General features: G+C 43.5%; 2 protein-coding genes across 5 annotated transcripts; one reads left to right on the top strand and one right to left on the bottom strand.

Moving 5' to 3' along the window:
* Positions 1 to 4,461: 4,461 nt before the first annotated feature.
* LOC122104553 (tetratricopeptide repeat protein 39B-like) lies at positions 4,462 to 8,750 on the bottom strand. Its single transcript, XM_042675484.1, has 2 exons — positions 8,714 to 8,750; positions 4,462 to 6,644 (listed from the first exon to the last, which is right to left on the bottom strand). Exon 2 carries the CDS (start codon positions 6,469 to 6,471, stop codon positions 4,648 to 4,650), a length of 1,824 nt encoding a protein of 607 aa, XP_042531418.1. The 5' UTR covers positions 6,472 to 6,644; positions 8,714 to 8,750; the 3' UTR covers positions 4,462 to 4,647.
* Positions 8,751 to 14,217: 5,467 nt separating this feature from the next.
* Srsf7 (serine and arginine rich splicing factor 7) lies at positions 14,218 to 21,812 on the top strand. 4 transcript variants are annotated; one of them, XM_042675393.1, is made up of 8 exons: positions 14,220 to 14,387; positions 17,166 to 17,346; positions 18,041 to 18,217; positions 19,097 to 19,171; positions 19,252 to 19,353; positions 20,017 to 20,070; positions 20,546 to 20,581; positions 21,519 to 21,812. In XM_042675393.1, the coding sequence occupies exons 1-8, from the start codon at positions 14,360 to 14,362 to the stop codon at positions 21,571 to 21,573; spliced, it is 708 nt and encodes a 235-aa protein (XP_042531327.1). In that variant the 5' UTR covers positions 14,220 to 14,359; the 3' UTR covers positions 21,574 to 21,812. The 4 variants fall into 4 exon arrangements, with proteins under 4 accessions (XP_042531329.1, XP_042531327.1, XP_042531328.1 ...); XM_042675392.1 differs by having other exon boundaries at positions 14,223 to 14,387; positions 19,252 to 19,362; XM_042675395.1 differs by lacking the exon at positions 20,546 to 20,581 and having other exon boundaries at positions 14,218 to 14,387.
* The last annotated feature ends 3,920 nt before the right edge of the window (positions 21,813 to 25,732 follow it).

Raw genomic sequence — 25,732 nt, forward strand, 5'->3', positions numbered from 1 at the left:
CTGTAATCCTAGCTACTCAGGAGGCTGAAATCTGAGGATCCTGGTTTGAAGCCAGCCTGGGCAGAAAAGTCCCCATGAGACTCTTATCTCCAATTAATCACTCAAAAACTGGAAGTAGAGCTGTGGCTCAAGTGGTAGAATGCTAGCCTTGAGCGCAAAGAGGCTCAGAGACAGCACCTAGGCCCTGAGTTCATACCTTATAACTGACAAAAAAAAAAAAAAAAAGGTAGAGATAAAGAAGAGGTGGTTTGAGGTCAGCATGAGTAAATCCCATCTCAAAGAACAAAAAGCTGGGAATGGGGGGGTGGGGGGGAGATGTAGCACAATCCTATCATCCCAGCTAAAAATATAAACTAGGAGGATATGTCCAGGCTAGCCTTCAGGTTGAAACAAATTAACTCCTATCTGTTTAATAAAGTGTTTATCCTGGGGCTGGGAAGGTGGCTCAGTGGTAGAGTGCTTGCCTTGCATGCATGAGGCCCTGGTTTCCATTCCTCAGCACCACATAAGCAAAAAGAAAAAAGCCGGAAGTGGCGCTGTGGCTCAAGTGGTAGAGCACTAGCCTTGAGTTGAAGAACAGAGGGACAGTGCCCAGGCCCAGAGTTCAGGTCCCATGACTGGACCCCAAAAAAAATTAAAAAAAAAAAAGAAAAAGAAAAAAAGCCAGAAGTGGCACCGTGGCTCAAGTGGTAGAGCACTAGCCTTGAATTGAAGAGCTGAGGGACAGCACTTACGCCCAGAGTTCAGGCCCCATGACCGGACCCAAAAAAATAAAAAATTAAAAAAAAATAAAGTGTTTATCCTGTGATTTGTGGTACTGGAGATTGAATCCAGCACACGCTAGGCAAGAGCTCTACCACTTGAGCCACGCCCCCCCCAAGTGTTTCTGCTTCAAAGCCCTTTACTCAGTTATCTAATAAGGACCTCAGGAGCAAAAACATGCTTTACCCCATCTTTAGTACCATTAGTAGGTAATGCATACATACTTAAGAAATTTAGAAGAAGCAGAGTATTTTATAAAAAGAAAACTGAAATTAGATACTGTGTGTGTGTGTGTGTGTGTGTGTGTGTGTGTGCGCGCGCGCGCGCGCGCACACTGGTACTGGGGCTTCAACTCAGGACTGGTTGCTATCCTTAAGCCTTTTCACTTAAGGCTAGCACTGTACCACTTGAACATAGCTCCACTTACAGAATTTTGCTTGTTTGGTTGGTTTTTGGTCATGGGACTTGATCTCGGGACCTGGGTGCTATCCCTGAGCTCTTTTTGCTCAAAGCTAGAGGCTCTACCACTTTGAGAAACAGCCCACTTTCAGTTTTCTGGGGGATAATAAGACACAACAGTCTCACTGACTCTCCTGCCCAAGTTGCCTTCTATCATCCTCAGCTCTCAGCCTCCTGAGTAGCTAGGATTACAGGTGTGAGTCACTAGGGCCTGTCCCACTTATGGATTTTTGCTACTTAATTGGGCATAAGAGATTCATGAACTTTTCTGCCCCAGCAGGCTTTGAACCATGATCCTCAGAGCTGAACCTCCTGATTAGTTAGGATTATAGGTGTGAACCATCAGTGCCTGGCAGAAATTTCTAAGTGACTAAGGTGAACTGAGAACAGAAAGGAAAATTAACTAGTCAAATGTTAAATTAGCAAAGCTGGAAACAAAGGAATCTTCGCTTTCTCAAAAAAAAAAAAAAAAAAAAGTGTGTGCCCTAAAGAATAATGTATCTGGTAGGGAAAGTAACTCAGTGGTAGAGTGCTTGCCTAGCATGCATGAAGCCCTGGGTTTGATTCCTCAGTACCACATAAACAGAAAAAGCCAGAAGTGGTGCTGTGGTTCAAGGGGTAGAGTGCTAGCTTTGAGCAAAAGAAACTCAGAGACAGTGCCCAGGCCCTGAGTTCAAGCCCCAGGACTGGCAAAGAGAAATTATCAGTATTAGTAATAGTTATAATAATGTTTACTTGATGTATTTTGAGCAGCATAACCATCAGAGAGTGAATATTATCTCCATTTCACAGCTAAGGAATCCATAGTAGAAAGGCCCCAAGGTAATACCTAATTACTAATAGAGAATAAAAATCCAGGTTATCAGCAGAACCTTCCTCTTAACCACCCTACCACAGAAAATAAATAATGGAGATTAAGCAAGCACAATACAAAAGTCTATTTTTTGAGGAAAGTGTGTGTGTGTGTGTGTGTGTGTGTGTGTGTGTGTGTGTGTGTGTGTGTGTGTGTGTATGTCCTGGTCTGGTGTTCTACCATTTGAGCCACAGTTCTGCTTCTGGCTTTAATTGGAGATAAGAGTTTCACTAACTTTCCTGCCCAAGTGGCCTATCATCCTCAGTTCTCAGCCTCCTATGTAGCTAGTATTATAGGCATGAGCCACCAGCACCTGGTTTTGAGGAAAATACTTTTTTAAAAAAGTATTGCAGGCTGGGAAGGTGGCTCAGTGGTAGAGTGCTTGCTTTGCATGCATCAGGCTCTGTCTGGGTTCGATTCTTTAGCACCACATAAGCAGAAAAAGTCAGAAGTGGTGCTGTGGCTCAAGCGGTAGAGCACTAGCCTTGAGCTGAAGAGCTGAGGGACAGTGCCTAGGCCCAGAGTTCAGGCCCCACGACCAACAACAACAACAACAACAACACACACACACACACACACACACGTATTGCATTACAACCGGGTGCTGGTGGCTCATCCTGTCTCAAATTCTGTGTCAAAGAAAAAAAGCAATCATTGCTTCTGAACTATTAGCACCTCATTGTTTTCCAGGAGGTTGGTTAGATACCCAAAGCATTCAAATGTTCAGCAAGCCAAAAGCCAGGAACACTTTCTCTTTAGAGAAGATCTCACTAAGTAACTTAAGATTGGCCTTGAACTCAAGCTTCTCAAGCAGGGTGCTGGTGGCTCACACCTGTAGTCCTAGCTGCTCAGGAGGCTGACATCTGAGGATTGTTGTTCAAAGACAGCCTGGGGGCTGGGAAGGTGGCTCAGCGGTAGAATGCTTGCCTCGAATGCCTGAAGCCCTGGGTTCAAATCCTCAGTACCACATAAACAGAAAAAGCCAGAAGTAGCACTGTGGCTCAAGTGGTAGAGTGCTAGCCTTGAGCAAAAAATAAGCTCAGGGACAGTGCCCAGACCCTGAGTTTAAGCCCAAGGACTGGCAAAAAAAAAAGTCTCTGTTGCCTTAATTCTGGGATTATAGGCCTATGCCGCCAGACTTGGCTTTTATCCAGCAACTTTTGTTTCAAATGGTGACTATAAAGAACCCTGAGTTACTGATATAGAAGAAATTAAGAACTGGAAATGAGTTGTTTTGGTGAACTTTGAAAGAAGAAAAAAACTAATTTTAAACCCTAAGACAGGTAAAATAATACCACACCCTGTTCCTATAGTTCCTATTTGCTCTCAAATTAACTTAGCAATAATGAGTAGATGAACATGGTTTAATTATTTCTTAAATTACACTGTAGAGGACAATAAAAGGGAGAGTTAGTAGAAACTAGATAACACTTAGCTCTTCCTCCAACAGCCTAATACTTTTCTTTTTTTTTTTTTTTGGCCAGTCCTGGGGCTTTAAATCGGAGCCTGGGCACTGTGCTTGAGATTCTTTTGCTCAAGGTAAGCATGCTACCACTTGAGCCACAGTGCCACTTCTGGCTGGGGTGGCTTCGTAGATCTCAGCCTTAGATCTCAGCCTCCCAAGTAGCTAGGGTTACAGGCGTGAGCCACCAGCACCAGACTAGTCCTTTCCACCCTACTCAGTGACCTATGTTCTTTCTGCCTCCTCTCCAGTTATCTTCAAAGTGTGTGTGTGTGTGTCTGTGTGTGTGTGTGTGTGTGTGTGTAACAAGGTAAGGGCTTCTTTTCTTTTGCCAGATAAATTATAAACCAACATTTGAACTTCCTAAGACAAAAGATAGAAAATATTCCTTGGGCTGGGAAGGTGGCTCAGTGGTAGAGTGCTTGCCTTGCATGCCCGAGGCCCTGGGTTCGATTCCTCAGCACCACATAAGCAAAAAGAAAAAAAAAGCCGGAAGTGGCACTGTGGCTCAAGTGGTAGAGTGCTAGCCTTGAGCTGAAGAGCTGAGGGACAGCGCCCAGGCCCAGAGTTCAGGCCCCATGACCGGACCAAAAAAAAAAAAGAAAATATTCCTTATTACACAGGGGGAAAATCATCTCTGATATAAAAAAATCCATAAAAATATAGTCAGAATCTCCCTTTCAATGTGCCATTGTTTTGAAATATTAGCAAAATCTTGAAATTACTTTCAGTCAAAAACATTTACCAAGGACTGAAATCGCTGGGGTAGCTGTTCTCATGTGACTTGTATTCATTATTTAGGGAGATGTTAAAAATTACCTTTTGAAGTTTTGAACATACTGACTTGATAGAGTAGAGAGAGAAATTTTATAACATACATCATCTGCCTTTCCTTTTCAAAAACATACATCACTCCATTTGCTGGTCCAATTACATTTTATGGGTAAGGAGAAGGGAAAGGGGGGGAAATGGCCAATTTCTTTCTTGTTACTAATCATATTCTTAGCTGCCTCCTGTTGTTTTTTTCCAAGAAGAAACAATTAGTCTGCTAATTACCTTGCTATCTGTAGATATTCCGCTTTATGAAATGAAAGCGTACTTTGCATTTAAATTACATCTCTTTTGTTATTTGTTCAAGGGCTATATGAGCCCTAAACTGTAATCGGGCCTCCATGGAATAGTCTTTGTAGTTCTTGATGTTGTCCAGGCTTTTGGTTGCACTGGCGTAATTTCCATTTAGATAGTGTAGAATTCCCAGTTCATAGTAAGTATATGGTACCAAATAGTGGTCGTATTTTAACAATTTCTCATTCTGAAGAACACAGTTGAAATAGTGTTCAGCCTTCAAATATTTGCCTAAGTGTTTCAGGCATAGACCTTTAAGCAAATTTAATAAACTGATGTCATCTGTCCCATACTCCTCATTTGGATTTTCTTGCAAAAGGTCTTTTCCTCTGTCAATTATGGATAGCCAGCTTGCAATAAGGTCCATTTTTTTGCTCATGACTCGGAAACCACTCCAGGCATAAATGAATTCCAGAAGGGGCTGTGCTGTAAACCAGCCTGAAGTAGTACCATAGCGCTGACCTTTCTCAGCAACAAACTTTTCTATCGGCACAGAGTTGCCTAAAATTTTCACTCTCAGGCTGTCCACGTTTAAAAAGAGAGTGCTGATGTCCTCGCTTACTGATTTTGCAAAATCGGAAGGAAGCAAAGCCAGTAATATAGCTTTGCTATACATATATATTGCCTTGGACCATTTGCTATTCTGAGAGAGTAGATTGGCATACTGGAATGCCTGCCTCCAATTCTGCAGAAAAATGTGGCACCACATGATTTCCCAATAACAGAGATGATGAATCTGCTTCCATTCATTCTGAGTAAAAATGCACTCCTGTAATTTTAACTGTGCATTTTCAAAATTGCCTTTCAACATGCTAAAACGTGCATGAAAAAATTTAAATACAACACAGTTTGGAAATTTGTGGAGGTAGATTAGGAAAAGATTTTCTGTAGCAGGACTGGGAATCTTTTCAATACCAAAAGCTACATGGATATAGTTGTAATAAAAGAGTAGAGTGAAAACACTTAAGATGTAATTTATATGGGGTTCAGATGCACTCTCATGCAGCAAAGCCAAGCCTAGATCTCTATTACCAGAATAGCCAACGATACTGAGAAGTCTTAGTATCTTCGGTGGCACAAGTGATAACATCAAATTGAATGCTCCAAGTCCAAACTTTATTCCTCCATCCAGGTGTCTGTGGGCTTTGCTTTGGTTTTTTGGCATAAGTGTTAGTACATGTTCACAGTCTTTGTATATCTGATAACTTGATCCAATGCTGATGCTGCTTTTAAAAAAACCAAGCAAACTGTCATCCTGTATAAATGATATGGAGGACTTCAAGATCAAGCACTCAGCATAACAGACTTCTGCATGCAATTCTTCTTCGTTGACAGCCTTTATTCCATGCCTATTCACTAGATATGACAAAGTCATTATTCTAGGTCTTTTGCGGAAATTATTGCATGTTTTCAAAGCTTCCTTAGAGACAGAAATTCCAGTCTCAATATCCTGTGGATCAAAAGTCAGGATGGCCCTGACAATCATAAGCATACTGTACATTAGGGCATGGTATATGCTGTTTTTAGACCATGGATGAATGAGACTTATTGCCTCTGAAAATCTGTTATTAAGGAATAAGTACAACCCAGTTGTACATTCTTCCAAGGAAGATAATAGATTCATGGACGATGCCACAGGGATAATTTCATAGGCATCTTCAAACTTGTCCTCCTGATCATTTTCTTTTTTGTTTACAGTATGTTGTCTACTTAATTTGGCCTTGTGGCCATTTTCTCCTCCAATTAGAGTGAGTGACATGTTTAGCTTGTTCTTCTGCTCATTTTCAGGTTTTCCTAGAATAAGCGGCATATTTACTCTTAGAAATGGCAAGTATCTGAAGTGAAGCGATGGGGTTGCAATGTGTAGCTGCTCTCTCCTGACCAGGGGCTCTTCTTCCACACAAAGTTCAGTCTGTGGTGGTGTTCTTAAAGTGGAGCTAACAGCATCTCTAGATATGTGGTTCAGCACCAGAATATTCTCATCTGTATCAGACAAAGGAGGAGAAAAAAATAATTTTATTTAGATGCCTTTCTGAAAAGTTCAAATTATCTGGGATGTGCTAAAGGAAACTTGCTTAAAATACTGTGAAAGCCAATCCTTTGCGAGCAGAATTCTCCTGTATTTCTTACATATATTAATTTCGTAAGATCATGCTTTTATGTATTTTGTTGTAGGACTATACTGTGATGCCCATAAAAATCTCTCAACAGGGGGCTGGGAATGTGGCCTAGTGGTAAAGCTTGCCTAGCATGCATGAAGCCCGGGGTTCCTAGTACCACATGCATTAAAAAAAAAAAAAAAAAAAGCTTGAAGTGATACTGTGGCTCAAGTGGTAGAGTGCTAGCCTTGAGCTGAAGAGCTCAGGGACAACACCCAGGACCAGAGATCAAGCCCTACAACTGACAAAAATAAAATCTTTCAGTGGGAAAGCCTTCCAGGGGGAAAAAGGTCTGGCTAGTTAAGACAAAGGAAGTTGTGAATTGTCTAAAGAATAATAATTATGGAAATGAGAAATTTCCTTCCTTGCTATTGTAGTAACATTTGCATGTTTTTGCATGTATTTTCACAGAAAACTAAATCTTACTGAAATTAAATATTGCAGTCAGTCATATAGAATTTGGCAGAGAGAGGAGTATAAATTAAAAGGATGTGCTGGGCATTGGTGGCTCATGCCTGTATTCCTAGCTACTCAGGAGGCTGAGATCTGAGGATTGCAATTTGAAGCCAGTCCAGGCAAGAAAATCCATGAGATTCTTATCTCTAATAAACCACTCAGAAAACTGGAAATGGTGCTGTGGCTTAAGAGGCAGAGTGCTAGCCTTGAGCTGAAGAGCTGAGGGACAGCGCACAGGTCCATAGTTAAAGCCCCAAGACCAACAAAAATAAATAAATAAATAGTGTGTGTGTGTGTGTGTGTGTGTGTGTGTGTGTGTGTGTGTGTGTGTGTGCTGGTCCTAGATCTTGAACTCAGGGCCTCAGGCTCTCCTCTGGCTTTTTCACTCAAGACTCAAGCTCTACCACTTGAGCCACACTTCCACTTCTGGATTGTTGAAGTAGTTAGAATTACAAATTGATGGGCTGGGAAGGTGGCTCAGTGGTAGAGAGCTTGCCTTGCATGCTCAAGGCCCTGGGTTCGATTCTTCAGCACCACATAAGCAAAAAGAAAAAAGCCGGAAGTGGTGCTGTGGCTCAAGTGGTAGAGCGCTAGCCTTGAGCTGAAGAGCTGAGGGACAGCGCCCAGGCCCAGAGTTCAGGGCCCACGACCGGACCCAAAAAAAAAAAAAAAAGAATTACACATTGAGCCACCAACAGCTCAGACGGAACCAGAAATTTCATTTGTGGAATTGTTCTAAAGAACTACTGAGGGAGCTGGACACTGGTGGCTTACGCCTGTAATCCTAGCTACTCAGGAGGCTGAGAGCTGAGGATTGCAGTTCAAAGATAGCCAGGGCAGGAAAGTCCATGAGACTCTTATCTCCAACAAACTACTCAGAAAAATCTGGAAGTGGTACTGTGGCTCAAGTGGTAGAATGCTTGCCTTGAGCAAAAGCAGCTCAGGGACAGTGCCCATGCCAAGTTCAAGCTCCAGGACTGGCACACAAAAAAAGAGAAAAATTAGGGATATACCTGTATACAAGTTAAGTTTATATCAGCATTCTTTTTTTTGGGAGGGGGGGTGTCCGGTCATGGGGCCTGACTCTGGGCCTGAGCGCTGTCCCTCAGCTGTTCAGCTCAAGGCTAGCGCTCTACCACTTGAGCCACAGCACCACTCTGGCTTTTTCCTTTTTTGCTTATGTGGTGCTGAGGAATCGAACCCAGGGCCTCATGCATGCAAGGCATGCGCTCTACCACTGAGCCACCTTCCCAGCCCCCGGAAAATCCTTTATGACACAATACATTGTACTGTAAATCCCTCAGGGTTCTGCAGAGAAAAAGAACCAAGGGAACACCCACCTATCTGCTCATCCACACATCCACCTCCTTTACTGTGAGGGATTTATTGACTTATTGTAAACATGTGTTATAAAGATTGTAAATAATTGCCTCACACAGTTCTAGGACTGAGAAGTAGTAGGTAAACTGGAAACTCAGGAAAGCCAGTGGGGTAGGTTGATCCAGTGAGAGTCTGAAGACCTGAGAACCGAGAGAGGCAAAGCTGTTAATCCTGGCTCCAAAGTTGTAAAATGGTGATCTAAGAAGAGCTCATTTTTTCAGTTCTATTTGGTTCTTTTTTTGGGGGGAGGGGGGGCATGGAGGGGAGTGTTGGTCGTAGGGCTTGAACTCAGGGCCTGAACACTGACTCTGAGCTTCTTTTGTTCAAGGCTAGCTCTCTACCACTTGAGCCACACTGACCCTAGAGGCCTTTTCTGTTTATGTGGTACTGAGGAATGGAACCCAGAGCTTCATGCATGCTAGGCGAGCACTCTACTACCACTAAGCCACCTTACCTTTCAGTTTCATTTGGAAGACAGGAAAAGATGGTGTCCTAGCTCAGTCAGGCAGGGGCAATCCTTTTTACTCAGCCTTTCAATTCTTTTTTTTTCTTTTTCTTTTTTTTGGGGGGGTCCAGTTGTGGGGATTGAACTCTGGGCCTGGGCTCTGTCCCTCAGCTCTTCAGCTCAAGGCTAGCCTCTACCACTTGAGCCACAGCGCCACTTCCGGCTTTTTTTCTTTTTGCTTATGTGGTGCTGAGGAATCGAACCCAGGGCCTCAGGCATGCAAGGCAAGCGCTCTACCACTGAGCCACCTTCCCAGCCTCAGCCTTTCAATTCTATTGAGTTATTCACATGATTGGATGACAACCATCTAGGCGGGGCAATCTTCTTGTCTCAAATGTTAATCTCATTCTGAAAAACTTTCACAGACACATCTAGACTGATTTTGACAAAATGTCTAGGCACTTTGTGGTCCGGCCAAATTGAAACATAAAGTCAACCCATCATATGTACAAGTAAAACAGTAGTTGGGTTATTTAAGTTTTTTTTTAATAAAACTGTAAGTTGATCACCACTAGCTACTCAAGAGGCTGAGATTCAAGGATTGTAGTTCAAAATCAGCCTGGGCAGAAGAGTCTGTGATACTTTTTTCTCCAATTAACCAGCAAAAAAGCTGGAAGTAGAGCCCACACAGTAGCTCACGCCTGTAATCCTAGCTACTCAGGAGGTTGAGATCTGAGGATTGAAGTTCAGAGCCAGCCCAGACAGTAAAGTCCATGAGGCTCTTATTTCCAATTAATCACTGAAAGCCAAAGTAGAACTGTGGCTCAAGTATTAGAGTGCTGGGCTTGAGCAAAAGAATTCAGAGACAGCACCCAGGCCCTGAGTTCAAGTCCCAGGACCAGTATATACACCGCCCCCGACACAAGAAAATCTAGAAATAAAGAGCTGTGGCTCAAGTAGTAGAGTGCCAGTCTTGAATGAGAGCACCAAGGCCCCTGCACCACCCACACCCACAGCCACACCCATACTACTTTCATGACTGGAATATTCCTAGGTACAAAATTACTTACTCCTAATAATGGTAATGAATAAACTGCTAAACTGTAAGTCAAGGCTAGCCTAGTTTTGTAGTTAAAATATCGGCCTGACCAAGTCACTCTCAACAATATTCTTTCTTTTTGGGGGATTGAACTCAGGAGTTTTGAAGGTGATCTACCACCTGAACCATTCCTCCAGTCCCTCTTTACATTGGTCATTTTTTTTTGGTCATGGGACTTGAACTCTGGGCCTGGGTTCTGTCCCTCAGCTATTCAGCTCAAGGCTAGCGCTCTACCTCTTGAGCCACAGCGCCACTTCTGGTTTTCTGAGTGGTTTATTGGAGATAAGAATCTCATGGACTTTCCTGCCCCAGCTGGCTTTGAACTGTGATCCTCAGATCTCAGCCTCCTGAGTAGCTAGGATTACAGGCATGAGCCACTGGTGCCTGGCTACATTGGTCATTCTTGAGGTAAGGTCTTGTATGCCAGGGCCAGCCTGGGCTTTGATTGTGCTTCCTCCCTCTGTTGCTGGGGATGGCAGGAATAAACTACTGTCCCTAGCTGTTGTGCTTTCCCTGAAGTTGGTCTAACACTGAGGGATGGAGTCTCTTGAACTTTTTTTTTTTTTGGCCAGTCCTGGGGCTTGTACTCAGGGCCTGAGCACGGTCCCTGAGATTCGTTTTGCTTAAGGGTAGCACTCTACCACTTGAGCCACAGCACCACTTCCAGCTTTTTTTGTTTATGTGGTAGTGAGGAATCAAACCCAGGGCTTTGTGCATGCTAGGCAAGCTCTCTACCACTAAGCCACATTACCAGCCCCTCCTGAACTTTTGTTTGCCTGGGTTGGCCTTGAACCTTGATTCCCTGATTTCCACCTAAGCAGCTAGGATTATAGTCTTGAGCCATCTCTCTGGCCACATTCTATCTTTAAATAAAGAACAACTCAATTGGGCTGGGAAGGCGGCTCAGTGGTAGAGCGCTTGCCTTGCATGCATGAGGCCCTGGGTTCGATTCCTCAGCACCACATAAGCAGACAAAGCTGGAAATGGTGCTGTGGTGGTAGAGCGCTAGCCTTGAGCTGAAGAACTGAGGGACAGTACCCAGGCTAAGAGTTCAGGCCCCACGACTGACAAAAAAAAAAAAAGAACAACTCAATTTAGTTTTGGGCTTCAAGATTTCATACTTTCACACTTTAAAATACTATCAGTTATTCCTTAGAAAACCTCATTAGGGCCAGGCACTGGTGGCTCACGCCTGTAATCCTAGGTACTCAGGAGGCTGAGATCTGAGGTTCGAGGTTCAAAGCCAGCCTGGGCAGGAAAGTCCGTGAGACTCTCATCTTCAATAAACTACTAGAAAACCGGAAGTGGGGCTGGGAAGGTGGCTCAGTGGTAGAGTGCTTGCCTTGAATGCCAGAGGCTCTGGGTTCGATTCCTCAGCACCACATAAGCAAAAAAAGAAAGCTGGAAGTGGCACTGTGGCTCAAGTGGTAAAGTGCTAGCCTTGAGCTGGAGGACAGTGCCCCATGACCCGACCCAAAAAAAAAAAAGAAAGAAAACCGGAAGTGGTGCTGTGGCTCAAGCGGTAGAGCGCTTGCCTTGAGCTGAAGAGCTGAGGGACAGCACCCAAGCCCAGAGTTCAAGCTTCACGATTGACAAAAAAAAAAAAAAAAAGAAAACCTCATTAGGAAGTTGCTTTACTTATTGCTTTCTCTACCCCACATACTTTGTAGCCTGGTAATTGGCTAATGAAAGTTAATTCTTTAATAGAGTATAAAAGAATTATGAACATTACTCATTAAACATATTAAAAACAGAGATGGGGCAAAACATTTATACTTTTTTCTTCCCTCCCCCCCTTCTTTGTGGTGGGGCAGTGTGCTGGTTCTTGGGCTTGAACTCAAACCTGGGCACTGTCCCTGAGCTTTGTTTGCTCAAGGCTAGTGCATGGTCACTTGAGTGGGCTGGCTTTGAGCCACAATTTCAGATCTCAGCCTCCTGAGTAGCTAGAAAAGTTAAATTACTTTCCCTCCCTCCCTCTCTCCCTCCCTCCCTCCCTCTCTCCCTTGTCCTGGGTTTGAATTCAGGTTCTGGGCATTGTCCCGAGTTTTGTGCTACCACTTTGAGTCACAGAACCATTTTTGGCTTTTTTTTTTTTTTGTAGTTAATTGGATTTTCACAGATTTTCCTGCCCTTGCTGGGTTTGAACCACGACCTGCAGATCTCAGCCTCTTGAGTAGCTAGGATTACAAGCAGTAGTCACTGGTGCCAGGCAATAGCTTTTTATAAGTTGGAAAAACAGTTATTTACACCATTGCTTACTTAAAAGTTCTCTGTACAGTAGGCTGTGGCCTACGTCTGTAATCCTAGCTACTCAAGAGGCTGAGATTTGAGGATTAAGGTTCAAAGCCAGCTGGAGCAGGAAAATCCATGAGACTCTTATCTCCATTAAATCACTCAGTAAACTGGAAGTGGCGCTGTGGCTCAAGCAGTAGAGCGCTGGCCTTGAGCTGAAGAGTGCCGGGACAGCGACTAAGCCCAGAGTTCAAGCCCCATGACCGACCAAAAAAATATATATATACACATGCATATATTTATTAATATCTATTAGAAGCTATGGGGTACAAAGTAATTTATGGTAAATCTAACAGAAATTTTCATAAATTCTTAGAAGAAAGTCAAATTAGTGAGGCTTATCAGAATTAATCCTCTTTTTCAGAAAGTTTATAAAAATCTCTACAATTATTAATACTTTTTAGAACAGTCCTGTTGATAAAAACAAAAATCTGAGATTTTGAGAGAACTAATGTAATATATTCTATAGAATGTCTATTTTCTTGCTATTTTCTGGAGACAGATGATCCTTTTCATAATTTGATAAAATCTAAAAAACTACATATAAAATTTGTAATATTACTTGGAGACAATCTACATTTTATTCACCAAGTAGGTCTGCTATTCCTGTATTCTATACTGAACATCTATATACAGAGGATTACAGCAGATGAAGATAAAAATATTCATATCTAAGAATTTCTTCTTTTATGTCTTATATTTTAAACTTTATATACCAAATATTTAAGTAATGTCCAGTGTGTGTGTGTGTGAGATTAAAAGAACTTGAAACTGTATTTGTAGAACCTGTGCCTGGCAAATACATCGTATAAAATCAAAATGGGATTTTAACTCATTCTAATGTAAAGAAAAGGTTTTCACTTATTTGATATCTACAGTAAAAACTCCAATCTCTACTGAAAGACTAAGTCCTTAAGTTCTGGACCTATTATTAGTGCACGAGGTGGGTTGCCATCCAAACTTGAAAGCTCTTGAAAGGAGGAATAAATACATCACTCTGTGATTCAGGTACTAATATGTTCAGAATTGCCATTGGCTAATATACTTGTTCGGATTTTAGGATTTAGGGTTTTGCCAATTCCTCCCCACCAACTCTGTTGTCCATCAGATTAATAATCCTCTCCAATCCTGTTGGTGACAAAGAGTTGACTAGTTCTGAAGGGGATAAAGGGTCAGTACACGGTGTGTGTGTGTGTGTGTGTGTGTGTGTGTGTGTGTGTGATCACCCCCCCCTTTGACGCCTGAGGTGCCAAGACCACGATTCTCACCCTGATCACACTTGGGATAAGGTCACTGATTGAGGAATTGAGGAGCAGACTAGGCCAGGCCCATCAACAGAAAGGCGGCGACAGCTTCTAGGCGAGCGGGTCAGTTTTACATTCTCCCCTAGACGGCCCTAATGCACCTGTACGCTGAGGGCTGCGAGTGGGGGGGGAAACGAAAAGCGGGTAGAGGGTCACGGTTGGGGGGAGGGAAGGGAGACTTGGAGGGGTAAGGAAAGGGGAGGGAAAAAGGGGAGGGAAGGGGACGGAGCTGGACGCCGCGGGGAAAGGCCACAGGTTTATCCACGAGATCGTGGAGTTCCCATAGTAACGTATCCCTCCGCCCAGCATCCGAGGCGGCCTGTGAGTTCCCTCCGCGTCGCTTCCCGGCTGTTTCCGCCCACCTTCTTTGTGCCGCGCAGAACGTTGAAATGACGCATGCGCAAAGAAAAGAATCCCAGCCGCCGCGTATATAAGCGCGGGCCGGGACTCTTCCTCGTAGTGCCGCCGGGACCGTTGGCGAAAGGAGGTGCGCAGTGTCTTCCGTGCCTACTCGAGTCCCGGGTGCTGCGAGCTACGGAGCTGAGCACGCGGGGCTGGTCAACATGTCGCGTTACGGGCGGTATGGAGGAGGTGAGCGGCTGGGGTCTGGTGAAGGACGGGTGCGGGGCCTGGAGAAGAGTGTGGCGGGGCCGGGGCGGGCTGGCGCGGCGGTTGGGAGACGGTTATTCCGCGTGCGTAATGGCGGCCTCGGTGCACGCCATGCGAAGCCGGAGGCGGCCGCAGGGGTGAGCGGGCGGGCGGGCGGCGGGGATGGCAGGGGGTCCGCGCTGGGTTTGCGTGGTTTGGTGCCGCTCTCGCCGCCCGGCCGGAGGGAGGTCGGCGATCGGGGCTTCGCCATTGCCCTTCGCGGCGCCGCCCGCGCGCGCGCCGGGCCCCCGCCCTCGGCGGCTGCCATTTTGCGCACATCGGCCACCGCGGTGGCGCATTTCCTCGGCGCTTTCCCGCCACTGGGGCGGGCCGGCCCACGGGGTCGCCGAGGTGACTCGGGGGCGGGAAGGGGAGACGGGAGGAAAACAGGCAGCGGCGGGGCCGCGCGTGCTCGTGACGCCGCGGCTGGGGTGGGGGCGCGGGCGCGCGGCGGGGGGGGCAGCGGAGAGCTGATGCTGGCGACCGGTTTCTCTTCCCTTTCAGCTCATCCGAGCGCGGTTTCTGGCTCCGGGGCGGGGAGCCGGAGTGTGGGGCGCGCTCGCGCCCGGCAGCCGAGGAGGGCGCTGCCGGCCGCGCGGCCCCGCTCCCGCGGCCCGGCCCCTCGCCGAGCCCGCCAGTGAGCCCAAGCCGCCGTCGCCGCGGGCCCGCGCGCTTCCAGCGAGCGCCGCGCCGAGGCTGCCGGGACTCGGGGGCGGGGCCGGCGGGCCCGCCCCACGCCGGGAGTACGCTCTACCACGCGTCTGCGCTGTTTGCAGAGTCGCCCCGCTGAGACGGGTCCCAAGTCTAGCTTCGCTCTTAGAATTTACCGTTTCGTTTTTTGCCCCCCCCGACCCCCTCCCCGCCCAGAGGTTCAATCTTAAGACTCATTTGTTGCAGCCCTGAAGAGCCACCGCATTAAAACGGGGGTTCTCGGTACGGTTGGGATTTTGGATCAGGATTGCCCAAACATCATAGGATTTTTGTTTTGTTTTGTTTTTTTCTTTTTAGCAGCATCCCTAGCTTCACACGCCCATGTCATAGCTTCGGTCACGGTAAAAACACTGTAGTTAAAGGGTGCTAAATATCTCCTTGGTGTAAAGGTCTCTGGCAAAAAAAAAAGCCTTTTGTTGAACCGACTAGCTTTTAGGGCTGGGAATGTGGCTTTGGTAGAGTGCTTGCCTAGCATGCATGAATGAAGCCTTGGGCTCAGTACCACATAAACAGAAAAAGCCAGAAGTGGCGCTGTGGCTCAAGTTGTAGAGTGCTAGCCTGCTAGCCTTGAGCAAAGGAAGCTTAGAAACAGTGCCTGGGCCCTGAGTTCAAGCCCTGGATTGGCCAAAGGAGAAAAAAAAGACTAGCTTTAAAAATGGCTCTCTTGGGCTGGGAAGGTGGCTTCAGTGGTAGAGCGCTTGCCTTGCATGCATGAGGCCCTGGGTTCGATTCCTCGGCACCACATAAGCAAAAAGAAAAAAGCTGGAAGTGGCGCTGTGGCTCATGTGGTAGGGCACTAGCCTTGAGCTGAAGAGCTGAGGGACAGCTCCAGGCCCAGAGTTCAGGCCCCACGACCAGACCAAAAACAAAAGAGTTGAGGTCTGCATACAAATCTGAGGCCAAATATGCAAAAATAAATAATTAAAAAAAATGGCTCTCTGTTTTGTCTTTGTTTTTTTTTTGTTTTTTTTTTTTTTTTGCAAGTACTGGGGGCTGTTCCTTAGCTTCTTCACCCGATACTACTCTGCCATCTGAGTTGCAACTCCACTTCTGGCTGCTTTCCTGGTTAATTATAAATCAGAATCTAGGCTGGCTTCCTGAAACATGATCTCAATTCTCAGCCTCCTGAGTAGCTAGATAAGAGTTACAGATGTGAGCCATGGGCAATTGGCCTGTTCCAATATATTTTTTTCTCCATGATGGAGAGGAATGGAAAAGATCCATACATTCCCCCCCCCCCCCCTTTTTTTTTTTTTTGCTTTTGGGATTGTTTTCATGCTGTTCTGGACCTTAAACTAGGGTCCTGGGCAATCTGGAGACACTTGGCTTTCTTCTCAGGCTAGCACTTTTTTTTTTTGTCATTTTGAAGATGATTACCAGGGGGGTTAGTTAAATAAATCAGGTTAAAATTACATGTCTTTCTGGACAGTGTCACCCCTACCCTCATCTCCCAGTTTTTTTCCTCCTGTTTCCCACTCACAAGTTGTATAGTTTCAGCAGTGCCTAGTGAGTACCACATTTGTTTTCCTTTTGTCTGGGCACTCTACCTCTTGAGTCACAGCTCCACTAAGGACTTTTTGGGAGTTTGCAGGTGTTTTTGCCCTGGCTGGGTTTTTGGATTGCGGTTCTCAGCCTCCTAAGTAGCGAGGGTTACACATGTGAGCCACTGGCACCAGGTGTATATCTGGTTTTTAGCATTAAGTTGAATCCTTAGCAGAGAGCACTAAATATTGCATTGCATAAGCTGAGTGTGGTGGTGTACCCCTGTATTTCCAGCATTAAAATGCTGGAAGCTGAGATGAAAGCGTGAGGGTACTCTGGGCAACACAGGGAGACTGAATCAGAGACTGTACATACAACACCCTGGGTAGACCCTGGTTTATCTCCCAGCACTGAAAAACAAAACACATATTTGGCACAGACTTTGCACCGAATGTTTTTGTTTTAAGGGAAATTATGCATTACAATTTGAGTCAAACATTGCCTAACTTTTTTCCTGTTTTTAAACAGAAACCAAGGTGTATGTTGGTAACCTGGGAACTGGTGCTGGCAAAGGAGAGTTAGAAAGGGCTTTCAGTTACTATGGCCCTTTACGAACTGTGTGGATTGCCAGAAATCCTCCAGGATTTGCCTTTGTGGAATTTGAAGATCCTAGAGATGCAGAAGATGCAGTTCGTGGACTAGATGGAAAGTAAGTGAGATGTTAAGACATGCGAATATTCCTGTGGGTCTAGATAGTCACCTAGGTGTTCCTAGCTTGGATGCTATAGTCTAGAGACATTAAGTACCTGATTATGATGTTTCTTGAGGCAGCAAAGGTGGAATTATTGAAGAGTTCTAAATTTAGAAGATACATGTATAAATAATTTTTTTGAAACATGTTCCTTTATTTTGTTTTTCTTTTCTGGGGTTGGAGGGGGGTTCCTTCAAGCTCTTTCTTAGCTAGGGAGGGACTGAACTGTCATCAAGATGGCAGGGACTGTAGAGAGTTTGTGTGGAGGGAAAATACAGGTAGGCCTAAGTCAGGGGAAAGGACGCCTTCCACAACACATCCTTGAGATCCTTTTATAAAAAGACATGAGGCTGGAAAGGTAGATCAGAGCTATAGTGCTTGCCTCATGCATGAGGTCCTGGCTTCGATTCTTCAGCACCATATAAACAGAAAAAGCTGAAAGTGGTGCTGTGGCTCAAGTGGTAGAGCACTAGGCTTAAGCTGAAGAGCTGAGGGACAGCGCCTAGGCCCAGAGTTCAAGCCCCACGACTGACAAAAGCTCCCCAGGCTTTTGGAACAGGATCCAGCATATGAGGGGGTGGTAGACTATGGACAGTGCGGGGGTGGATGGATAGTTTTTAACTGTAGAATCTCGTTAAAATTGTTTTGCCAGGGTGATTTGTGGTTCTCGAGTGAGGGTTGAACTATCGACAGGCATGCCTCGGAGATCACGTTTTGATAGACCACCTGCCCGGCGTCCCTTTGATCCCAATGATAGATGCTATGAGTGTGGCGAAAAAGGACATTATGCTTATGATTGTCATCGCTATAGCAGACGGAGAAGAAGCAGGTATTTAAATTAGTAAAGGAATGGTTGGTATTCTAGTTAATCAAAGTAATTTTTTTAGCAAGGCAGAAACTAGTGTTTTTCTATAAACTTGAATGTTAATTGTACAGGTGTATTTTACAATTTTTGTTTTAATTAAAAATGTTAATATATTAATAATCAACCTGGTCAAAACCTTTCAGGTTTCTTCGTTTGAGTCAGTCGCCTTGATTCAGAATGTCACGAGCCTTATGATATCATGCTGAGGCGCCTTGCAAATCCGACAATTAAGATCCTCCTAGACCTTGAGGTGATCAGCATAAGAGGCCAGATCCCCTCGAGTCATCTACACCTAGCTTCACCTTATTCTTTAAAGGGCAGAAAATTTGAGACGGTGATCGCCGTAACAGTAAATTTGGCTTACAATTGGGGCCCCCTCCGCTTTAGAAAGAGGAACACCAGATTGACCACATTCCCAACTAGAAAAATCTTCTTGCGTCAATCAAGCCTCATCTGGCTCTTTTGGCTGTCAGTTTGATCGTCGTTAGATTGAAGAAAACATCTAGATGCAGCGATCGGCTATAGATACTTCTAGATCGTCTAGATCTTCTAGACCACTACTAGACCATGGGCCAAAGAGGGTCGACCTGCAAACTTGCAAGGTTTATTTTAAATACACATTATGGTGTTTTATATTATGTAATTCTAAGTTGTAATTCAGCTTTTAACAAATCTTTTTTTAGGTAGTAAAAAAAAAATACTCAACTAATAGGCCCAGAGTTTGTTTCCAAATGAGACATTAAATTTTAAATAGTTTTTTGAGATTTGATTTCAGCAGAGGCACACAAACTCTAAGAATGAATTGTTGTCTAATATTTTGTATTTTTCTAACTTGAAAAATAGGTCACGGTCTAGATCACATTCTCGATCCAGAGGAAGGCGATACTCTCGCTCACGCAGCAGGAGCCGGGGACGGAGGTGAGATAGTTTGTCCAGGTTAAGCCTTCATAAGTGAAAAGGAACTTTTGGAAGATGGACTTAAATTTCTTAACTTTCAGGTCAAGATCAGCATCTCCTCGACGATCAAGATCTGTGTCTCTTCGTAGATCAAGATCTGCTTCACTCAGAAGATCTAGGTCTGGTTCTATAAAAGGATCGAGGTATTTCCAGTATGTAACACTTTTTTCCTCCTTATTTGTAGTTAGATTGTCCTGTCTTAATGACAGCACTAAAGGACATAATTCAAATGAAATGCTTCGGAGAATTTTTGTTGTTTTAAAACTTGAATTTGTAGCCAGATTTGGTTTATACTGGCCTTGAGCCATTGCCAGCTGAGACAGTAGGAGCACTTGAGCCTGGGAAGGAATGAAAAGATCATAGCGGACACTGCAGTGAACACTAAGTATGTGTTCTAATGCCAGACTGTATTTACTATATAACTAAGTGTCGCTAACTTGAAAAAGTCATAAGACTCAGTAGAATCAGGAAACACTGGAAAGTTGGCAGTTACTGGTCCTGAACCACGATAAATTCTGACTACACAGGATTAGTGTTATCCAGTAGTGACTGTCATCAGTATCACCAGAACAGTTAAGTTTGTTTAAGGCTTGGCTTGTGATGGATGGTGGTCAAGTCTGTGAGACTTGATTTAATTTCCTTTAAAATCAAATCATACCAGTCTTGAAAGAAAAAATTCTATCATGTTAACCTTGGATATTACAGAGCTTATTTGATTATTTGTCCTTTCCCTATCCTAATGTTCCTAATGTTATGCTCAGTAGTAAAGGAATCCTAGAAACTAATTTGTATAATTTTCTCTTAAGATCCCGGTCAAGGTCAAGATCAAGATCCAGGTCTCTTTCAAGACCAAGAAGCAGGTAGGGTAAAAGTCTGATTAGATAACTCTTCTAAGTTATATGGCACCAATATCCAAAGAGTTCAAAGTGACTTGAATTGTTGAAATTCAATTATTAATCCAATACTCCAAAGCCTTATGTGTTTGAAAAAACATGTATTTTTTTTAACCAAACAAGAAGAGAAGCCTGTTGTCTTCTTGAAGGAAGGAATGTTAAGAGATAGAAGGCATTGAGAGGCCCTTTTGAGAACTGGTAGGTGCATGGAGAAACATAACGTCAAGCCAGTTTAGTTATATGAAAAACAATTTTTGGGAGATTGGCCGTTTTTTGTTTTTTTTTTTTTAAGAAAAAAAAATGGTAGGTTAAAATTCAACTTCAATATTGATAATTTTACACTGAGCACAATTTGGGGGTTTATAGTATTTTTATAGTATTACAAGTATAAAAAGGTATTGGTTAGTACTCTCTCTTACTAGAATTTCTCATGTTTTAACAGCCGATCAAAGTCCAGATCGCCATCTCCAAAAAGAAGGTAAGCTAAACTTAGAATTGTCAAATCTTAGAATTGTCAAGTATGGCCTCTGTAGAACTTACTTGCTTACTGCTGGTGTAGCAGAGCAGTCTTTGAGCTCTTTGGAGAATTGGTGCTATATAGATTAGGTATTTAGTTTCTGAAATGATTGTTTTTCCTTCCCTACTTACTGTTTTTTGTGGAAATATTTAGCCATAAGGTGTTTGGTTATTAAGATGTGATTAGTCCTGTGAGCCCTTTGTTGTAGAAATTTTATGCCTAAAAAAGATTGTTTTCTCTATTTTTAGTCAGGTGGCTGGAATTCAGGGCCTGGGGCACTGTCCCTGAGCTTTTCCCCTCTCCCATTTTGAGCCACAGTGCCACTTCGGTTTTCTGGTGGCAAATTGGAGAGAAGAGTCTCCTGGGGAGGGGCTGGGAAGGTGGCTCAGTGGTACATGCATGAGGCCCTGGGTTGGATTCCTCAGCACCACATAAGCAGAAAAAAGCCAGAAGTGGGACTGAGGCTCAAGTGGTTGAGCACTAATCTACATCTGAAGAGCTGAGGAATGGCACCCAGGCCCAGAGTTCAGGCCCCATGACTGACCAAAAAAAAAAAGTCTCATGGGCTTTCCTGCCTGGGCTGGCTTTGAACCCCTGTCCTCAGATCTCAGCCTCCTGAATGAGTAGGATTACAAGCATGAGCCATCAGCGCCTGGCTTTAATGCTTTATATTTAGTGACCAGAAAACATTTAGTTTTCTTTCTTAAAAACTTACACTTTTACAAGAACTAGAATTAAGCAAGGGCAAAAAATACATGTCATGTACCTGATTAAGTTTTTGCTGTAGGAATTTATTTAATGCCTTTGAATTTATCGAAATGAGTTTCCCTGGCATGTGTATGAAAAGCATAAGTTTCAAAAGACACTAATTGGTTCCAAACCTAATTTTTTCTTGTAGTCGGTCTCCATCAGGAAGTCCACGCAGAAGTGCAAGTCCTGAAAGAATGGACTGAAGTTCTCAAGTTTACCCTTTAGGGGAAAGTATTTTGTTTACATTATTATAAGGGATTTGTGATGTCTGTAAAGTGTAATCTAGGGAAGATCTTTCAACCATCTAATCAGAATGGATCTGGATTATTACTCTGTAAATTCACAGCAGTAAAATATGTTTTTTGTTGAATGTATTAACATCTTATGGTCTGAAAATGTGGGTTTTTATTTGGCACATTTAAATAAAATGTTTCTAACTAGATTTTGATTTGTGTTCAATATTAATTTGATGACCAAGTGTCAGACTTAATCATTGTTAGTTATATTTCTCCAGACCTACATTCAAAGTTAAATGGTGTTTTAAATCTTGAGCATCATTACCCTGTTTATAGAATAGCACTTGTTAAGGACCCTAAGGGACTTTGAAAATTCCATTTTACCTCTGGGTAAAATGATCTTGAGTCCCCTATAGTGGTAACATGAAAGCATCATAACATCCCTAAGTTAATTTTGAAGTTGGTGTTGAGATATTGTACAACTAATGATCTCCATCTGTCAGACCAGAGGGACCACTGATTTACCTATCAATGAGCATGACAGGAACTAAGCAAAACTTAAAAGTACATGTGTGGTATAAGATGTAGGGAGAAAATTATTTCTGGAGGCTGTTTAGTAGTTGATTGGAGCTATTAGGTGAGATGGTTTCTATAATGTTCTTTTGATTCTTTGCTTTCAAACATTAGCCAATTTTTACCAAAAAAAAAATGCATGCTTGCTGCAGAATTGTCTGAGTTTGGAACAAAACTTTGTAAACCAGCTTTGCAAAATTTTCAAGCCCAGATTCCCTCTATTTCTTTGAAATAGATTGCCTTATTCTGTGCAGAGACCTGTTATCCAAGCTCTATTTGCAGTTCTCAACAACATTCATTCTTATTTTGCCAAGCTGGTGTGAACTAACTGAAAATGTCAACCAGAAATGTTAATGAGACTAAAGCAATTCTGTAAACCTCACACAATTAGCAACACTTAATGTTTTTTGCTAGTGTCTGGTAGACCTTAGAATGGTATAGCCAATAGGTTCTAATTCAGACTTTATAAATAATGGGGGCAGTAACACCTATTTGAGAGTTGTTTGGATAAGCTTTTACTCTAGCCTTGGTGTGAAAACAAAGGTGAATGGAATTGCCCTTTATTTTCTTAGGCTTTCAAATAGTTATGGATGGTACTGCAATTTGGGAATACCGTTCTGCTCAAATTTGTTTGATCTGATCTCTATGTTGGAAGTCTTTTGGATCCTTTTTGGAATTTTGACAACTGGTTTAATTACATGGTTGGTATAAAGCTATATGTAATTGGCAGGCTTATTTATCTGTTGCATTTGGTTTAGCTTTAATTGTCCTGTATTATATAAAGATAAGTTTGCTAAACAATAAATCTGCAGAGATTGAACAAATAATCCTGATACTCAATTTTTGGAAGTCTGAGATAAAAGTATTGGAGGAAGCCTATAGCTTTTTAGGGTGGGTAACTAGTAGCATCCTAGGAATTAGTGTGAAAATACGGGTGTAAAGGAAAGGATCTTGCAAAAATGGTTTTAGGACACAAGCAGCTGGGGGAGGGAGGGATACTGGTTGTCCAGGCCAACAGCTTTAATACAAAGTACAATTCTCATTCTGCTTAGTACTATCCTTCTCCATGATCGATTTCCATACAGCACATCATTTTTCCTTAGTTGTGTCGGTGTGTGTGTGTGAGTGAGAGAATGAACTCATGGCCTCAGTGCCCTTCCTCCCCCCCATGCTAGTGCTCTACCACTTGAGCGACAGCTCCACTTCTGGCTCTTTGGTATGCTTAATTGGATATCTGATTATTGGAAATCTAAGACCTAAGTCTCATGGATTTTCCTGCCTGGCTGGCTTTCCACATTTCTCAAATCTTAGCCTCCCGAATAGCTAAGATTATAAGCCTAAACCACCAACACCTGCCTGGCTTTATTTTTTGTGTTCTGGTCTGAGGACTTGTACTCAGGGCCTGGGAGCTGTTTCAGCTTTTTCACTCAAGGCTATTGCTCTTACCATTTGAACCACAGCTCCACTTCCTGGCTTTTTGCTGGGTTAATTGGAGGTGAGTCCCTTTCCAGGCTGGCTTTGAACAGCAGTCCTTGGATGTCAGCCTCCTTAGTAGCTAGGTTTATAGGTCTGTGATGCTGCCTTGGCTTTGTTACTTTTTTTTTTTTTTTGTCGGCCATGGGGCTTGAACTCTGGGCCTGGGCGCTGTTCCTCAGCTCTTCAGCTCAAGGCGAGCGCTCTACCACTTGAGCTACAGCGCCACTTCCGGTTTTTCTGGTGGTTTATTGGAGATAGGAGTCTCTCCTGCCCGGGCTGGCTTTGAACAGCGATCCTCATATCTCAGCCTCCTGAGTAGCTAGGATTACAGGCGTGAGCCACCAGCGCCTGGCTGGCTTTGTTACTTTTTAAAAAAATTACTACTGATTTGAGAACTCTTAGCACTGGTAAGTCATCAAACATTTCTGTTTGAGTGCTTTAAAAGTCATTGCTTTGAATGACTGGCCATATCTTGCTGTGTATGCCTAAGGCCAAAAAAGTACCAAGGATATCTTGAAGAGTTAGTGCATGAGAATTGTTTGGTTAAATGAAATATAGTGTACTTTTCACACATCTTTTGTAGCTTATTTGGAAGTATAAAATGATTTCCTAAGGTAAAAAAAATGAATAAGAACAGAAAGTATTAACTTGATAAAATGGCAGAATTATTAAGGTAAAAAGAAAATGGCAAATAGAAAGGAGTAAATCTTGGGAGGCTGATAGGAACTGGATGACACTGAAAACTAACTTCTGGTACCAGGCTTTGAACTTGACCTAACATTCTTGCTTGTTTTGCCCACAACTGGTACACTACTACTTGTTGAGTCCAATGAAACCAAGCAAATTGCTCATTAATTGGAGATGGAACTTTGCTGCTCAGGTTGGCTTTGAATCTCAGCCTCTTGAGTAGCTAGAATTTCAGTCATGAGCCACTGGCACCTGGCATGTTTGGGATGTTTCTGAAGTGGTCTCACTGAAGCTAATTTTGATCCTCCTCCCTTGTCTCAATACTGGGTATATATAATACCATGGGATGTATCACCCATCTCCTGGTCAGAACTTTATAAATGAAGGGAAACAACTAAATTTCAAAGCCTAGGGTAAAGAATTGCTTTGACCATACCTGAAGCAGATAAATCATGTTTAAATTTGCCAAATGTGTTTTTCAACCTATTGTTAACGACAAAATTGCTACTATTGCCATCTCATAGAAGGGGAAATAGAGCCAGGCGCTGGTGGCTCATGCCTGGAATCCTAGCTCCCAGGAGGCTAAGATCTGAGCATCACAGTTCAAAGCCAGCCTGGGCAGGAAAGTCCATGAGACTTATCTCCAATAAACCACCAGAAAACCGGAAGTGGTGCTGTGGCTCAAGTGGTAGAGTGCCCGCCTTGAGCTGAAGAGCTGAGGGACAGCCCCCAGGCCCAGAGTTCAAGCCCTACAACCAACCAAAAAAAGGGGAGGGGGTAGGCTCAGAGAAATTGGCAATTTAGTCAGGCTATTTAAAATACTGATAGGAAGTAATTTTTAAATACAACCTGTGGTTTCAAACTTTTTTTTTTTTTGGTGCGGATTCTGTGGCTTGAACTTGGCTTGGGCAGTATCCTCAAGCTTTTGCTCAAGGCTAGCTCTACCACAGTTCCACTGAGGGCTTTTTTTTTTTTTTTTAATTGGTTGGCTGGTGATAAGCTTCACAGACTTTCCTGCCCAGGGGCTGGCTTTGAACCATGGTCCTGAGATCTTACTCCTGAGGTGTGAGCCACTGCTACCCACCCAGCTTTACATTTGTATTTTTTGATGCGTGGTGGTAGCCAGTTTCCCTGTTCTATGGCAACTTGATTAAAAAAAAAAATCATGAGTTGAAAAATAGTATTGCAGGCTGGGCATTGGTGGCTCATGCTATAATCCTCAGGAGGCTGAGATCTGAGGATTGTCATTCAACGGCAGCCTGGGCAGGAAAGTCTGAGACTTACCTCCAAGGAGCTCTTCAGAAAAAGCTGGAAGTGGTTGTGTGGTATAAATGGTAAGAGTGCTAGCCTTGAGCACATACTTTTTTTTCCTTTTTTTGGGGGGGGGGAG

This window comes from Dipodomys spectabilis, unplaced genomic scaffold (assembly GCF_019054845.1).
Source record: "Dipodomys spectabilis isolate Male_0828 unplaced genomic scaffold, ASM1905484v1 ptg000026l, whole genome shotgun sequence".
Lineage (NCBI taxonomy): Eukaryota > Metazoa > Chordata > Mammalia > Rodentia > Heteromyidae > Dipodomys > Dipodomys spectabilis.